General features: G+C 53.2%; 1 protein-coding gene across 8 annotated transcripts in view; it reads right to left on the bottom strand.

Moving 5' to 3' along the window:
• Positions 1–4,689: 4,689 nt before the first annotated feature.
• HDAC5 (histone deacetylase 5) overlaps positions 4,690–17,266 on the bottom strand; it is a 75,304-nt gene continuing 62,727 nt past the window's right edge. For all 8 annotated transcript variants that reach the window (XM_025196901.1, XM_025196902.1, XM_025196904.1 and 5 more), the window contains 12 exons: positions 16,907–17,027; positions 16,269–16,318; positions 16,077–16,184; positions 14,400–14,455; positions 13,645–13,732; positions 12,933–13,052; positions 12,373–12,470; positions 11,861–11,979; positions 10,018–10,151; positions 7,816–7,900; positions 7,347–7,500; positions 4,690–5,877 (listed from right to left, as the gene is read on the bottom strand). In XM_025196901.1, coding sequence (XP_025052686.1) covers positions 5,838–5,877; positions 7,347–7,500; positions 7,816–7,900; positions 10,018–10,151; positions 11,861–11,979; positions 12,373–12,470; positions 12,933–13,052; positions 13,645–13,732; positions 14,400–14,455; positions 16,077–16,184; positions 16,269–16,318; positions 16,907–17,027 — 1,173 coding nt within the window. In that variant the 3' untranslated portion in view covers positions 4,690–5,837. The remainder of the gene's footprint in view (positions 5,878–7,346; positions 7,501–7,815; positions 7,901–10,017; positions 10,152–11,860; positions 11,980–12,372; positions 12,471–12,932; positions 13,053–13,644; positions 13,733–14,399; positions 14,456–16,076; positions 16,185–16,268; positions 16,319–16,906; positions 17,028–17,266) is intronic.

The raw sequence follows: 17,266 nt of genomic DNA, 5'->3' as shown, positions 1-17,266 counted from the left end.
CAGGTACTGCCCTGCTTAGTGATAGGTATGGGGCAGAACTATAGCCATGGACCAAGGGCCATACATGGAAGTCAGTGTAGCCCCACTGTGCGGGTTGCTGTGGAGTTTTGCCAAGGAGCCCACAGCTGAGGATCTAGCTCAGTTATCAGAGGTGCTGGGTGTTGCCACTGAAGCCCTTGGGTTAGAGGGTGCTCTGACTCAGTTTTTCCTTGAACAAGTGGATCTCCAAAGCCCAGTTTGCACACTGAGTTATCTCACAGTAACTATCCAGGGGCGCAACTGAAACTGTAACATGTTACTCCTGGGCCAAACTAAGCATCTGCACAGGGAGTTATTCCTGAACAGCAGTGGCACTTTAAATTCACACCCTCTTAGTCTGACTTAACTTTTGTGAGCAGATGAGCCCCTGGCACCTGGGTCTGGATTCTCCCTATCCATTAACAGTCTCAGGGCTTAACTCCAGCCTCTGAGCTGCACCTCCCTGCCACGGTTGCTGCATCATGTGGTCCCACAGCACCCGTTTCATGCACGTGTGATGTTCCCTCCACCTTACTGTGGGAACAGCACGCAGGGCTAAGAGTTGGTCACCCTGACAGAGCAAACAGCACGTCACATCATGAGGGACCTCACCAGTGCCTCATCATTGGCAAGCACTGTCAGGACACAGGGCAGGGCTGCTACCCCCGTTCTACAACTGGGGAACCTGAGGCACAAAGTGATGTAGTCACTCTGCCAGTTCCTACCTGGAGAGGTTCTGGCTGAGCTGGGGTTTGAACTTGCATCTCCCAAAGCCCTGTGCAAGACTCTTCCTGCTGTACAATCCTGGAGCATACAGAGAGGTCTCAAAGCAGCCAGACCCTGCTCTCCTCCTGTGCTGGCGGCAGTCTTGAATACAGAAATGAATAGCAATGACCCTGCTGCTAGTAGGACAAGGGCTGTCAGCCCAGTGGGACCTGGACCTGGTGAAGAGGAAGCATGTGAAGCCCAAAGAAACCCACGCAGGCTGTCTCCACCACCGGGTATTGCCAGAAACAGTTTTATTTACACAAGGACAAACATTATAACAGATTACAAAATACCCAACTGAAAACCATATCAAGAGAAAGACAGAGAGCAAGGGAGGGGAACAGAAAGGGGGGACAGGGTAAAAAGAAGAAACTAAAGACGGAAACAGCTCCCACCCCTGGGGGAAGAGGGGGGCATCACAGCATCACGGGGAAGGGAAGCAAAATAAAGACAGAGCACCCCTAACAACTGAATACTGCCGAGACAGGGGAAGCTCAAGAAACGATACCCAGGGGACACGATCCACACCACGGACAAACACGCACGGAGTCGTCCAACGGAGCGATGGCTTCGGTTCGCCTTAGTTGTTTAGTTGCAAATGAATGGAAAATGGAGCCCTGGCTGAAACCAGCACCCTCCCTCCCCCAGCACCTGCTTGGACTCCCTCCCTTGGGGGACTTGCTCCCTGACTGCTGTGGATAAACCCAACCCTGTGCGGAAATAAGGTGGAAAGGAGGGAGAGAAGCTTTCCTTTGCTCAGCTGCCCTCTCCCCCAAGATAAGACACTGGCATCCCTGCCCCATGGCTTTGCCACTGCCCTGTCCTGGGAACATGTTCCCCTGTGGCCTGTCTCTGACATTGTCAGTGCACTCGTGCCACAGTGCTGGACAATAGGACCCTGTGGATCTGGTGGTATTTTTACACCAATAGAAACAACCGCCTAAGATGCAGGGCAACAAGGAATGGGACCCTCCAGTTACCAGTGCAACAGAAAGACACGTAGCCCTATCAGTACAGCTGCCTGTGCCACGGAGCGTCAGCCTGACAGAGCCCTGGGCTGGGTGCCCCAGGGCTGTGCTGTTTGCAGAGATGGGATTGGGATAGTTTGCAGGAGTCAGAGTGAAGGGCTTCAGCACAGTTCACAAAGAAGCTGAGGTCTTGTCTACCCTGGTGTCACCAGGCCCAGGCAGAAGCTGTGTGCTGTTCCTCTTGGGGGGTGGGGATGAAGGGAATCACCCTGCTCCTGGGGTGAGATAGGGGCTGGGGTGGGGGGCAGAGGTAAGGCTTTCACCCAGGAGTGGGGAGGAGCTGTTGGCATTGCCCTCCCCCTGCCTCCAGTGCTGAGTGCCCCCTGAGCCCCATCTGCACAGCCTCCTGCCCCATCAGGCACCAGAATCGCATAGGAGATCACAAAGCCCCTTCTCCAGGCCTAACACCCCACCCCCACCCCCTCAGAAGGCAGCTGTCTGGGATGTCCACATCTCTCTTGGAGGCAGCCCTGCCAAAGGCTGAGGAGGGCCCAGCTCCCACCTGACAAGGAAGCCCCCAGAGATAGGGACATGGAGGGAGTCACTTTGCATGGCCTACTCAAGCCCTTAGCATCTGCCCACAGCTAACAGCAGCACCAACAGAGGAGGCAGGTTTTGTCCCTGGAGCAAACTCCACTTCCCATCAGCTTCTAAGGGCCATGCAGAGATCCTCCCCTCCCTGCCAATCTCCCTACACAGCAGCCCAACTGTGAAGCCTCTCCCCACTGTGGACAGGCAGAGGGAAATGCCCCAAGGCAAGTCAGGACAGGGAACTAATGTCCCCTCAGCACTGGGGGGGATGAAGGCAGATTAGAGGGCATGAACCTGCTTAGCTGAACCTCCACCCTGGGACGCTACAATCATTGCATGCCTGGCATGTTTCTGAGCCAGCCCCCAAGCTGAGAGACCCCTGTCTTAGTGGCAAAAACCCTTCCCCCTGGCCATTTGTGGTGGAGCTGTTTGAAAAATCCTAGGCACAAACCCTCCTGCCTCCATCGTTTCCACCACAGCAGTCCCCTCGTGCCTCCCACTTGAGAGGCTGCGACTGGCCTTGTCACCCTGTCCATGCTACCAACAAGGCCAACAGCTGGCATATCCCAGCAGGGCCCAGAGGATGGGGTGGGGGGTGAGGTGCTGATAAGTAGAGGCAGAGGAGCTGTCTGGTTTCTGCCCTGGCAGAGTTGGGTTCCTTACAACCTCCCAGTCAAAGCAGGACATTCGGCCTGAAACTAAGATGGCAAGGCCAGGGCTGCCTCTGGCAGGTGTTGCCCTGGCTTAACATGCTCTTGGGATCTTGGAGCTGGAGAGGCCTCTGCCCTGCCTGGGGGGAAGGCAGCCAGGATCTGAAAAGCACTGGAGCTGTACATGGGCTCTGATGGACAGGAGTGCTCAGAAGCTACAGGGGATCCCAGGGCAAACCCCTGAAAGACAGCAAAGTCAAGGCCGAGGTGCACAGGCCCAGCCTACCCCAAGGGCCTTTCCAATTGCCCTGGCCACAACTGAGGGTGGGGATGGGGACGTAGTGCTCAGTAGCAGTGCTGCCCAGTGCCATGTAGTGTTCTCAACTATGCATTGCACTGACTCTTCCCTCCTCTCCTGTTAGTGTTGGGTACCAGACTCTCTGGTGGGAGATGTGCTCCTACTGGCCCCTAGGGCTAGGACACCACCCAGAGGAAGGATGCTTTGGAGCCAGCCTTGGAAAGGAGGGGAAAGGGGCTCAGTGAGAAAACAGGCTGCAAGGATGCAGAAGATCTGTTCACTGATCTCAGGTCTGAAGGGCACAAGACCTGGCTGTGACAATGGGCAGCCAGATTATCCCATCTACATTGTAGATGGGAGGCCAGAAGCCCCCTGAATCTTGCCCAACCTGCAGAGGAGGCTGGAGCCACAGGAGTGTCTGCTATGGGTCTGCCTGCCCTCCACTTGTTACTGGGGTTAAGTGCTGGCATGGGCAGGGTCTTTGCCCAGTCTAATGCTGGGGAGAGGGGGGGGCCAAGAAAGTGAAGGGAAGATAACTGCCTACAGAGGAAGGCATCCCTCTGGCAACAGGAACACTGAGCCCACAGCTCATTGGGGCTTGGATCTGGGGCCCAGATTTCCCCCCATTATAGGGATCATTCATCAGCATCCGGGATCACAGCATCTGGGGCTGTTTGGATCCAGGCCTAGCCCCAAGCACTAGATAGTGGGGGAGGCAACCACTGCAAAAGGCAGCCAGCAGCAGTCAAGGGCCCAGCTTGCAGTCTTAGTGCTATTTCCCAGAATGCCTCCCTCATACGGCAGCCAGCTCAAAATTCTCCTGCATCGCTTCGTGTTGGGCACTGAGAAGTCACCTTGGCCAATGCACTGCTGCAGCGTACTTGCTCCGGTGCAGGGACCGATGCATGATCCACTACTTCCTGTACTTCAGCCCTAGGGGGCCTTTTCCTATTCCTACACTTGGCAGGGCACATTGCAACTGCACTCTCCCACTACAATGGGCTACTCTCCTCCCCCTGAAAGAAACCCCAATCGTTTCTCCCTCACTCCAAAATCCCAGATGCAACATGGGGGTGCAGGAACATAAGAAGGGAGGGGGTCACAAGCTTAGATGGCTCAAAGAGGGCATTGGAAAATGCAGCCACAAGCAAACTCATAACCAAAGCCAGTTGTCACCCTAATGGGCTTTGTCAAGACTTCAACTCAGAGCAAATCAACACGACACGGAGTCTGACATCACCCAAAACCGAGAAATCCCATCACCAAAGAATAATTTAAAACAAAACGACCCATTTCTGTCCTTGTTACAAATCCCTGGCTCCCCCCCACCCGACTTTCCAAAGGAAAAGCGTGTGTGGCGCAATTAAAAAAATACTATTAAATAATACATCTGTAATAAAATTATATACCTTTGTTTCTCTTTTAAAGCTAAAATCGTTCTAAGTTCTCTTAGGCTGGTGAAGTAACAGGAAAAGAAAATAGTTTTTTTTTTTTCTTTTTCTTTTTTACGAACGGACAAAAAAAGTTTTCGTCGAAACCAAGTTTTTGTGCACATGATACAGGAAATCAAATTATTTACAGCGAGACGAGGCTTCTCCAAACAAAACAAAACAAAAAAAAAAACAACTTCCAGAAAGCATTGGTCAGGAACATATGCTCACAATGGCTCTCTTAATTACAAAGGGATTAATTACAGGGTGGGGAGCCGGAGGGAGTGAGAGGGGATGGTGGGTGGGGGTAGATTTCGAATCATACTATAGCGTGACTCTTATTTTTCCCCTGTATTTATATATGTATATCTCCCTCAGAAACGGTAACTAAACTGAGAAAAATGAAAATCACAGGGAAATTAAGGCATTAAAAAAAAATGACTTAATTAAAGGCACAAATATTTCCTTCCGCCTTCCCCAGGGACCGTCTTCAAGAAGAATCAAGAGTCACTTCTGTCTTAAGAAACACTTAAACACCATTGACAGAAAGATGAATTCAGGTGTGAAGGGTAAAAAAAACCTAAATACAAGAAAGCCCCAGAGCTCAGGTTCTGGCATGAGCAGGAAAAAAGGGAACGAGAAAAGAAGAGAGAGGGAGAGAAAACGGGACATGCTGCTGCTTAGCGTTTTGATCCGTTTGGAGATCTCCTCTCTCCCAGTCCCAAAGTGCAAAAGACTCCAACGTGAAACGGCTCCTCATTTAGCTGCTACCGCATGGTGTCAGGAGGGAAGAACGATGGAACCCTCCCCCAAAAAAGGAGGAGGAGAAGGAAACAGGGGAAAGAACGTGAAGGAGAACCCAACCCAGCCCCTGGATCCCGGAGGCACGGGGGTGAGTTTGAGATGCTGGTGGGTCCAGATGGCTGGAGACGGGCACAAGCAATTGCACGCGCCGCTCAGTGGCTGAGGCAAGTGTGATGTGGGGGGTTTTTTGTTTCTTTTCTCTTCTTTTTAATTAAAAAAAAAGAATTTTCTTTTTTTTGTTTTTGAAACAAAATCACAAATGACCAAAAAACCCACAAGAGTGACGACGGATACACGACGGGTTGGCACTTCACAGCACGGGCTCGGCCTCCATCGGCTCGTCCACTTGTCTAGGGAGCAAAGAGAGACACACTGCCTGTTAATGCAGGAGCCCGAGCATGCAGCTAGCTCTGTAGATCCAGCTGTGCCGTGCTCACTGGCAGTCACAGGGGCCTGGATAAGGGCTGGCTCAGTTCTCAACGCCAGCCTCTGTGACACAGACAAGCAAGCCTTCCTAACAGCCCAGCAGCTAGGGTGCCCCTGACTCCCATAGCCCTCTAAAAACAAATTAGCTCTGGCAAAGGCAGGCATAGGCATTTGTAGCATGTTTCTGTCTGCCTAGTCCTGTGCACAGGCTCTTTAGCCTAGACTAGAGGCGGTCTTCCAGGGCTGCACAGCGCCCGGAAGGATGGGGGTACTGAGCTGCACCTAGAATATAAATCATAAGGCACAGTGCCAAGGGGAGCACAGTAGCACCTCTTTCCCCCCCAACCATACCCCTTCAGTACAAGCCCCCAAAGCAAGTAAGGTCAGCATGGAGGGGGTACGGGGTGGAGAAGTATTGGAACAGATGCCTGTTTGAAGCCAGGGTGGAGCATGTTCAGTGCCACTCATGTGAAATGTCCCTGGCCAGAGAGAGAGGAAAGGTGCTCCTTGCAGCCCCCAATGGCTTAAATGGGGCCATATCTCCATTCAGATAAGGCCTAAGTCTGAGCCTCCTGCCCACCTGCTTCCCTACCTGCCAGGAAGCAGGGGAAATGAGGGAATGTAGCCAGAGGAGATGGGGATAAGCCTGACGACACTGAGGTTTGGCTCCATGCTCCATCCTGCTAGCAGGTGAGTCTAATATGGCAGACACAGGACTGGGATCCCCTGCGCAGATCAGGCTGGGATGTCTCCCCTCGTCCTGGCCCCACCAAAGGAGCCCTGCCTTTCACTCCAGGCATCATGGGGCCTCTTCAGTGGATAACTGGATGGTATCTGGTCCTATGGCCAGCCTGAACACACCACAAGTCCAGGCCATAGAGGGACCTGCCCTTGGTCCTGGGGGTTCCTGCCCAGCTGGCACACCACATGTTGCTGAACCTGCTTCAGCGACTCCAGTACCCACCTGGCTCACAGATCCAAGCAGGCACAGGTGAGATGAAGGCCTGGGCAGGAGGGTGTGGGAGTGTGTGGGTGGTCATATCCACCACTGCCCCCTACTGGGTTGAAGCAGACGTATGACTTCTGTGTCATAGTCCTTCTACTGCTATATCAACTAACAAATACTTTTCTTTGCTCAACAGCCAAAGGCCTGGGCCTGCCAAGAGTTCTATCCCTGCTGTCACTGGCAAGTCTTGACTTGGATCCCAGACCCAGATGTAAAGCCTCCCAGCGCATAGCTCAATAAATCAGCCTGTGGGCTGCAGAAGGATGAACCAGCGCAATGGGAGGTGAGTAAATGTTATGTGCAACGTGACCCAAAATGTCCAGGATGGGACGAGGGACTAGGACAAGGTGGCACACATGGGAGAGAAGGAGGGAGGGAGGACCGTACCTGGGGTTGCAGTCTGTGCTTCCTTGCTCTGCATCGACTGATAGCAATGCCATGGCACTTACTGTCTCGGCCTCTTCCGCCTCGCCCTTCTGGGCCTCCAGCAAGGAACAGCTGACCACAGAGGCATAGCGCTTCACAGAGCTCCAGTGTTTGCCTGCAGGCACCAGGAGTTCATTACAAGAGGCATCAAGCTCCGCAGCCAACAACCTGCTTCATGTGGCTGGGCTGGAGCTTATGCATCATCCCTTACAGCATCTCCTGCTGGGATAGGCTGGGGCAGGGGTAGCTGGGAGCTCCCCCACAGCCAGCACTGCAACCCCACAAAAGAGTTGACCTGTTCCCAACTCTGCTGTCACTGTGCAAAGCAGAGACTTGCTTTCCTGTCACCCTCTGTAGTGTCACCCAGCAGTGAAAATGGTGGGCATTAATATGGGGCTCCCCCAACCCGTCCCCAGGTGCTCCCACTTACTCTGGATTTCAATGACCTTCTCCAATGTGGTCACGGCATTTACATTTGGCTTTTGCTGCAGGATCGCTGGGTCCAGGGGGTCCAGCTGGGAGGGATGGGAGAGAAGGAGACAGTCAAAAAAGCGAGACATATTTTACATCCTCCACCATACACATGTGTATGCATCCAGGTGTGCATGCGCACACACGCACACACACACATACATGCACCCACACACACTCTTCCACCACATCACCACCCAGGCTTCAGTCAGTTCCACCTTCCCCTGCATAACCACCCCTCCTCCCACCCATGCCCATCTTTTTGTCCCACAGGATGGTGGTGGGAGCCTCATCATTGCAGACTGGCTGCAGAAGCGCTGCCAGGACACACCTACCCCATCAGATTTTTACTGATGCATATCTTCTTCATGCCAGCTCCCTACCAGGGGCTCATGTTGTGCCCTACAAAGTGAGGCCAACATCCCTTGCCACAGTTTGCAGATGTGGAAGCTGAGGTGTGTAGGTTGAGAAGCGACTGGCCCCAGATGACAGTTCCGGCCAGAGGCAGAGCAAGCAACACAACTCAGGAGCCTGGGCTCCCAGACATCTCTGCCTCTACCCACCAGATTCTGCTATCTCCAAATGCTGTTGACACAAGAATGTGTTTTCTTAAGCCATAAGATCCAGAGTGCCCCTCTGAAGTCAGCTGTTCTCAGTTCCACTAGGATCACAGTTCCGTTTTTAAACCCTCCTTGCTGTGACTGTGAACCTAGCGGGGCTGGGCTACGGTATGAGGCTGGATGGGGTGAAATGTAAATGAGAACAGGCTGCAGAGCTAATGACACTTACAGTGGGGCTTCAGAGTCACAGAATCACAGGAAAGCAGGGATGGCACGGCCATCAGGAGGCCATCTCATTTAGCTCCTGCTAAGGCAGAATCAGCCTCATCTAACTGATTCTCAAAAACATTAGGAACAACCTTCTGGTACAACTCCCAGGCACAATGACCAAAACATCACAAATCCCTTAACCTGCCCCTGGTAAAGCAGGGGGATGAAGGCATCATCGGTGTCCTGTTACTGCAAGGACAGGAATTAGGACCAGTTCTGGTCTTGATCCTTTAGTTGGATCAGTGCAGGAGTGTCCTCTATGTGCCCAGAGGCTCCAACTGATGTCCAGGCATGGGTTTTCAAAAGCACTCAGCAAGAGCCAACCCCACCCCCATCGAATACATGGTCCAGCATCCTGTGAAGTCACAGCTGGGTTTAACAGGAATCAAGGGAATGCCCCAGTGTAAAAGCCACAACCTACAGACTGGTTTGGGGCTGATCTCACCCAGGAGCAGGCCCAGCTGGCTGGTATCATGGCTCGTATATTATGCCTCTATATACCCGCTGCACCAGAACCCCAATATGAACCAGGTTCCCTCCCTGCATTCAGAAATCCCAACCAAAAGGAAGACCTGCCAGAGACATGAGATGCATCATCTCCAAGTGAAACAGTCCTGCCTCCTCTTGTCAGCTGCGATCGCTCACTGGTAGGAGGGCAGAGGAAACACAGGGCCCTCTCTACCGAGCAGTCTGCTCTCTTAGAGACTATGACCCCATTCAGCAAAGCATTTTCGCCTCCGACTAAACTATTCAGGACAGCCCATAACAACATTAATTACCTAATTCATAGCTAATAATGGTTACATGCATCACAGCAGCACCCAAGGACCCCAACAGAGGGCAGTGCTCCACTGGGTCAGGTGCTGCCCCAACACTGTGATAGGACAGGCAACCTTTGCCCCAGGGCCCAGTCATGCCAGGTGCTGCACAGACACAATGACAACCCAACCTGAGGGGCTCATAGTTTAAACCAGGGGTGGCAAATCTGAGGTAAGGGTGCCACTAGTGGCATGGGCAGCCTAGGCGGGTGGCACTCAGCAGATCAGGGAGGACAGGCAGCACAGCAGCAGATAGGGCAGGAAGCAGAAAACAGAGTGGCAGATCAGACATGGAGCACAGGGATGGAAGCAGAAGGCAGCCCAGTAGATCAGGCAAGGAAAAGGGATAGGAGTGGCGCTTGGGGAGGGTGTAGAGCTAGTTCAAGGCATGCCTGACAAAAAGGTTGTCCCCCACTGGTTTAAACAACAGGTGGGAGGGGGACCCAGAGAAAAGCCAGAATGGGCCAAGCAGGCTAGGGCCAGCTGGACAAAAGCCCCCACTCCAGTGCTCACCTCTAAGCTGAGCAGAGCAGAGACGCAGGCCTCCGAGGCATCACAAATGGCTGTCAGGTCATGCCCCCCTTCCAAGGCTAGCACCACGCGCCCACCAGCCAGCTTCATCAGCTGCTTGGTCAGGTGTCCGAAACCTATAGAACCACGAAGAAAACATCCTTCAGTCTGGGTGGGATAAGACCACCCCATTTATTGGGGGAAGAAGGCAAACAGCCCATATCTTGTACATCTTTCCCATCACCTGGGCACTGCAAAGGGCTTTGCTGCTGGTTTATGCCCCTGGTGACATTTTCCTTTTCCCCACTGGACACACCATGGCACATAGAGGGAGTATGAAATCCCTTCATCCTACAGAAAGGCTGAATGGTGGCCAGGGATGGAGCCCAGCTTAGCTTGCCCTGCTGGGCTGGGTACCTGGGCTGGCCATCTCTCATGAACCTCTGTCAGTACTAATACATCTTTGATTTCTCCAGTACTGAAGTGCTCTGCCTCCTGACATGACCTCTGCCCCCAGCCCAGGACAGCCCTGCCTGGCCCCAACCATAGCCCTCCAGCAACACTCCAAAATAGCCCCTCACTCCTTTCCCTGCCTCAGGACAGCCCTGCCCATCACCAAGCATGACTTCTTAGTACCTAATAGGGCAGCCCCATCCTAGGGTTGAGTATCTGAGTAGTCAAAAAATACTTAGTCAAATTGACTGGTCAAATAATGTCAAGTAAGAGTAAAATATTTTAGCAATAATTTATTAAATTAGTGAGGAGAGAGACTTTAATCTTGTTCAGGTTAGATATATTATACTAATTACAAAGAAACAAATTAGTTAACTGCTACTGTGAAACAATTACATTAAATTCTAAAAATGTAATAATTTTTTATAACTCTCATTTTTAGGTAAGTGTAAATGTGAATGTGAGAGGCAAGGACTATTGTGGATGACACCTTTTATTGGACCAACTGCACATGAGTAATAGATTTAGACAAGCTTTTAAACATAGTGCATTATTCATCAGGTCTAAGAAGAAAAACCTCAATGTGAATGATATTCAGGACTGAAGAGTTCTTATTTCTTGTTTTTATCCCCAAGCCCTAGTGTCAGTCATTTCGAAATCAAAAAAACAATGAAACTAAACAGACACAAAACACACACAGCAACTATAAGGGCCCTACCACATGTTCAAATTAAAGCAGGATAGAAAACAGCTACAGAGCTGTTACATATTTACAGGCACAAATTTTGTAGCTGATTGGCTCTTTTTATACCTGGAGAGACATTTTTATGGTGTGATAATTATTTTGCACATGTGGCTGATCTAAATTTATTGAGAGATTAACCAGTTAATTAAGTAATATATGTAATGTGTGGCAGAGGCCTAAAAGACAGAAGTCAGGGTTTAAAATGCAATTATGCTAAGTAGGCAGCAAGCCAACTATTCAAGCATTTTGCAATTTGAATTTGGAGCTTACTGCAGGCACCGCACATGGCCAGTAGAAGCTTTTCTATGCTGCTAGTTCAGGTTCTTCCCTCCACACACAGTAGCACATGCAGGTCTACTTGGCTTAAAAATGGGGGGCAGGGAAAAGAGGCTGGAAGAGCTCAGAAGAAAGGCAGGGCATAAATGGATGGGGGAGGGGAGTGGGGGGTGAATGTGTCCTGAAACCTGTAGTACGGAGAGGCAAGCAGCCCTTGCTCCAGGCCTTGCTAGCAGATGACACTATGATGCCACAAAAAAGGCAGGCCACCACCTACATGTGGGTATTCTCAGCTTTATGGAACAAGCTCACCATTTGTGACACTATTTCCCCAGTCAGTCACCCGCCTTGCTAGCCTTCCCCCATACTCACATTTCGCAGTAACAGAGTAGCCACCCAGGGGAGACAGGTGTCCCTCGACTGCGTCAAAGCCGGCAGAGACCAGGACCACATTTGGGGAGAACTCATTGGCTATCGGCATCACCACCGTCCTAGGGAGGAGACACGATAGGCACTAAGCTCAGAGCATCCTCCTTGACCCCTCACCTGCCTCAGCCTCAATCAGCCCACTGCTGAGGTCCCCAGGCTGCCAGGCTGGACCTGCCAGCTCAGGAATGGGACAGAGAAAGCCTTAACCACCCCTGCCCCTCAAAGCAAACCACAAACACTTTCTCGGTCTGAGGTGGTGAGTCATGGCCCAAGCAACTGCCCTGGAGAAAAGCAAGTCCCCTGCCTTTCTCCGACCATCCAATACAGCCCCCAAGGAAGAGAGCCCTCCAATTCTCCCCCACCCCCCCAGGAGAGGGAAGGAGGCGGGGGGGTGGAGGGAGAGGGCTGCACCAGCAGAGCAGCACCCCCAGCTGAAGCTTGCCTGGCACCCCTACCTGAATGCAGTCAGGTACTCCACGTCTCCGATGGGGGGGTCCACACCACCTGTCCAAGCTATGTTTATATTGTACCCCACGCCCATCCCACTGCCAACCTGCAAGACAGGAGATGTGGATGGCGTTAGCATGGGGTAGAGGGCCATGCTAGCTCAGCCCCTGGGGTCCCAGCCTCACACAGGCTGGTGACAGGAGCTGCAGTGAGGGGGAAGACCTAAGACACCTCTGGAGGTGATGGGGAGTAAGCAGACACTGAGAGACTTTGCCTGGCTAAACCCCCCTGCTGGGAATGCCCTGGTCTGAGCTTAGGGAGTCCCATACTCCCTACAGACTGTGGTTCAGATCCCTGTCTGCAGTCTCTGCCCCACAGGGACTCAGGCCTCCTCCTGCCCTGGAGCACATCTGGCTTCCCACAAGGAAGCTGCTGCCTCAGGCCTTAAAATGACAGCCCCTGCCTTCCTGAGAGCTGTCCTCTGGCTACGGGCACCATGTAAGGAGCCATGGCCCATGGGTGACACTAGTACTCCCCACCCCTCGGGTCAAGCTAGCCTGGCACTCACCTCCTCAGGGGCTCCACTGCCGGGGAAGAAGTTCCCATTGTCATAGCGATGTAGGGAGATGTAGAGCACGCTGGGGTCACTGTAGAAGGCCTGTTGAGTCCCATTGCCATGATGGATGTCCTGTGGGCAGAATGGGGTGCAGCAGTTCTAAAGGCTGGGTGCAGCTCAGGTTTCGGCAAAGGCCTCCCTGTTACACTCCACTCAGGGCCAATGCAGAGAACCAAAGGCAGCTAACATGTCCCTGAGGTCTGGGACTAGTTGTCAGCATCACATCCCAGCTGTCCCTCTCCCACAGCCCCACAGCAGCTGCCATTCAATGGCAGGGGTGCCCCTTGCTGTCCCCACAGTGCCTCCCCCTGCCCCGATCCTGTGTTCTCACAGTCTGCAGAGGATGGGGTACCACAAGTGACTTTCAAGCCCTTCAAACATCCCCAGGGAATCTCTGCATAGAGCAGCAGCTCAGAAAGTGGGAACAAATCCCCTTACTTTGGCTGAGCAGGTTGCTGCCTCTGGAGACTACTAATGACAAGCAAAAATAGGTGACTGTGGTCACACTTGGGGATGGATGCAGCCTCTCTTTGTGTGACTAAACAGAATGTGATCCAAGTTGTTATCTCCCTGGACACCATCTTCATGCCAGGAGGCAAGCTCAGAAGAGGGCTAGGCAGGGGCAAGCCCTAGGTGTGGGTGGGAGCAGTCAGATGCTTCTTACCCAGTCCACAATGAGGATTTTGCCCACATTGAGCTTTTGCTGGAGCAGCTTGGCAGCGATGGCAACAGAGTTGAAGAAACAGAAGCCCCTAGACAGGCAGGAGAGGAAAAGGCATGGTCACTGCTAGCTAGCAGAAGAGAGATGAGCAATGTGCCCTCCAGAATTTACCTGTTTCTACACCAGGGCTGCCATGATCTAGTGACTGCAGGGTGGAGGGGGTGGCCAGAAGGGCTTTCACTACCATGTTTGTTATTGCTTGGAGTGTGTCTGTGAGTCTGTGCTCCGGGGAAAACCCAGGCCTGGATCATATGTAGGGGTCAGGACAGGGGGATGCTACTACCTAACACATCCCGCAACAGAATGTGCTGGGGCCTAAGACCAAATCTTGCTGTGACTAGGTAGGGAGCAACCTTAAGGTGCCTCCAGTGAGTTCAGAAGCCTAACTCGAGGTCCTACAAAGAGGCCTGGCTCTCAAAAGGCAAGGGGCACTGCACTGCCTGGGAATCAGGCCCATTCCAGGCATTCCAGGTTTAGCCACAGAAGCCATCACCCTTGGCAAATCCCATCACTGTGTGGGAGAGGCGGTGAGGCGCAGCATGACACAGACAGGAGCCATCTCTTCAGTGGTCTGATGGGGCTCTTGGCAGCAGACAACAAGCCAGGGAGAGAAAGCCGGGCATCAGACAGTCCCACTGTGTTCTACATTACCCCCATGAGGGTGCCCGGGCTGGTGAGGAAGGAAATTCTTCACTTACATCGCAGTTGACTCCTCAGCATGGTGCCCCGGAGGCCGGATGACCGCAAACCCATTCTGCAGGAAGACGGGACAGGAGTGGGGTTATGCGACTGAGCCAGACCAGCAGCTCTCCAGAACAGAGGGCTCCCCAGCCCTGACCCTGCTCCAGGGATGCCCAGGAAAGGCAGGGACAGAGCCCATCAGGGCAGGGAGAAATGCCAGCATGGGTGCAGAGGCTGTCAGGACTAATGGAAGCTGTCTGTTTCAGCTCCATCTGGACTGTATGCAGCACTTGGCACACTGGGGCCCAGGGCCACACTGGGGCTCACAGGACTCTCTAAAGAACAGGAGATCAATAGCAGCCTGGGACAAGGCCTGCTCTCCCCATCTGAGGCACAGAGTAGGACTCTAGGTCATGGAGTGGGCCCCAACAGAATTGGAAATAGGACCCAGGCATCCTGATGTGCTTTCTCTTGCTCCAGTCCCATGATTCCACTTCCCTTTCCACAACTGACAGCAGCACTATCTGAGCTAGAAAGAGAGCCCAGGTATCCCAGCCCCCATCCTCTTGTCCTAATCACAAGACCATGCTCCTCTTTCCACAGTTGGGAACAGAACCCAGGAGTCCTGATTCCCAACCTTCTCCTTTGGTACCTAAAGACTGTGTCCCAAAACTAGGAAGAGACCCAAACATTCTGCCTCATTCCCCCCACCCCCTGCTCAGAGCTCCTCATGTTGTGCCTCATGGGGCCCAGCCACATGGGAGATTTTCCTCTTTCTTGTTCCAGCTGCCAAACTGGAAGAAAAGCAGCTACAATTCCAGCCTGAGCCAGAGCTCCCAAGGCACTGAGCAGCTCAGCCCCACAGGGCTGCATGTTACAGAGCCCCAGGGAGAGGGCCAGTGAGCCGGGGAAGGGCCCCAGGGAGAAGCAGGCTGCAAGTGTGTGGAGCAAGGAAGCTCTCGCTGCTGCATCTGGGGCAAAGGGGGAGCCACAAAAAAGTGACTCCTCACTGAGCCGGGGAGAAGGGGAGATTAGTACCCCCTCCCCTGGAGTCACACCAGGCTGATGCCCTTGCATGGATCAGCAGGGATTGAACACTGCACCTTCATAGCTACAGCCCAAGGCTTTGACAGAGCAGCTCCAGCTGTCAGCTGTTATCCACTACATCAGGGGCGGGCAATTATTTCAGGCGGAGGGCCGTTTACTGAATTTTGGCAAGCCATCGAGGACCACATGATAGGCAGCCAGGGGCAGTAAATATTAACTTTCTAAATTTTTAGGGGCCCCGCAGGCCGAATAGAATGGCCTGGTGGGTCGCATCTGGCCCCTCGGCCACATTTTGCCCACCCCTGCAGTACGTGGACCTGCTCCATGTCAACTAAGGGCTTCCAGCATCAAAAGCCCAGGCAGGCCCACAAGGGTATTAGGCTCCTGACTGCCAGTCACGTCTGTGGGAGTTAAAAGCCCACATAGGAGTCAGGGACCTAAGGGCCTCTGTGGAGCTGGGATTGGGAATGCAGGCTAGATAGATGCAGTAGCAGGAATCCGCCACTAGAGGATGAGCATGTGCCACACCTGGAACCCCTGCCACCAGCAGAGAGGAGCTAGCAGCTCTGTACATGCATACGTGTGTGTGTACACATACGAGCGCATGTCTGCGTGCATGTGTGTACATGCATGTGTGCAGACCTCACCTTGAGCTCTCCTGAGGCCACCTTGAAAGCCAACTCCACCAAGCAGCCCACAGCCATGCGGACTGCGCTGGATGAGTGCATCTCGTTCCACACCGTGTCACTGTCCACCTGCCCACAGAGTGACAAGGGTCATTAGTTACAGAGCTTGTGGTGCCCCCCTCCCTTCAGCCCTGTCCCCAAGGATGTACTCACCCCAATGCCTCCACAGGGCAACACCGCATACATCTTCTGGCTGATGGGACCTAGGAGAGTACATGAGCCGTGACACAGAGCACAGATCTGGGGAGAATAGGAAGCTCCCGCCCCCACAGCCTCCCCACATGGTTGGGACTGGGAAGGTGTACAAATGCAGGAGGGGTCTGGGCTCAAGGATGCAGCACCACCCCACAGGTCCCACACACACAGACTACAACCATGAATCCACCATTCCCTCCTAGAGCCAGGAGAAACAAAAGAAGGGATCAAATAGGCCTAGAGCCAGGAGCAGAATCCAAGAGTCCAGGACTCCTCAGCCCTGCTCTAATCAGAGGGCAGCACGCACATCCCAGCATAAGAAAGAGAACCCAGGAGTCCTGACTTTTGTTTGCCCCACTTGGTTCTCCTAAGTCACACTATTTCCCTCAAGTTGGGAACCCAAGAGTTATAGCTCCACACCCACCCTGCTCTAACCACTGGGCAATAGTTCCTCTGCTGGATACTGATTATGGCAAACACCTAAGGAAGACACCCCCTGCCATGTGCTCTGGCCCTGCCTCTCCTAACAGCAGCACACATCTGCCCTCTGGGCCTCCACAAAGGGGAGAGTGGGGCAGGGGCCCCAGGCTGCCTACCCAGCAGCTTCTTGCTGTCAAGTTTCTGCCGGTTGAGAGGGCTGGTTCCGTATAACAACGTGTGATGCTCCGAATGCACCGTCTGGATTTCGTCCAGCGTGGCTTTCCTGCCCCGGATCCGCTGCAAGAAGAGAAGGACATGAAGGAGACCCCCGTCCCAGTGCGAGGCTATAGCCAGAAGCTGTTCAGCCCCAGATGTGCTCAGCTCTAAGGCTGGCTTCTTTCAGGAATCACTGGCCTTAGGAGTCCACAGGACAAACAGGGCTCCTGGCATGCATGGAGGAAGGCAGGGCTGCTGCAGCTTCAGGGGATCCTGCCTTATGCTCCCAGTATGCTGCGGCTGTGTCCAGTCCCTGTAGT

This window comes from Alligator sinensis, unplaced genomic scaffold (genome assembly GCF_000455745.1).
Source record: "Alligator sinensis unplaced genomic scaffold, ASM45574v1 scaffold444_1, whole genome shotgun sequence".
NCBI lineage: Eukaryota > Metazoa > Chordata > Crocodylia > Alligatoridae > Alligator > Alligator sinensis.
Note: the sequence above shows the minus strand (reverse complement) of the source record. Positions and strands in the feature narration are given on the sequence as shown.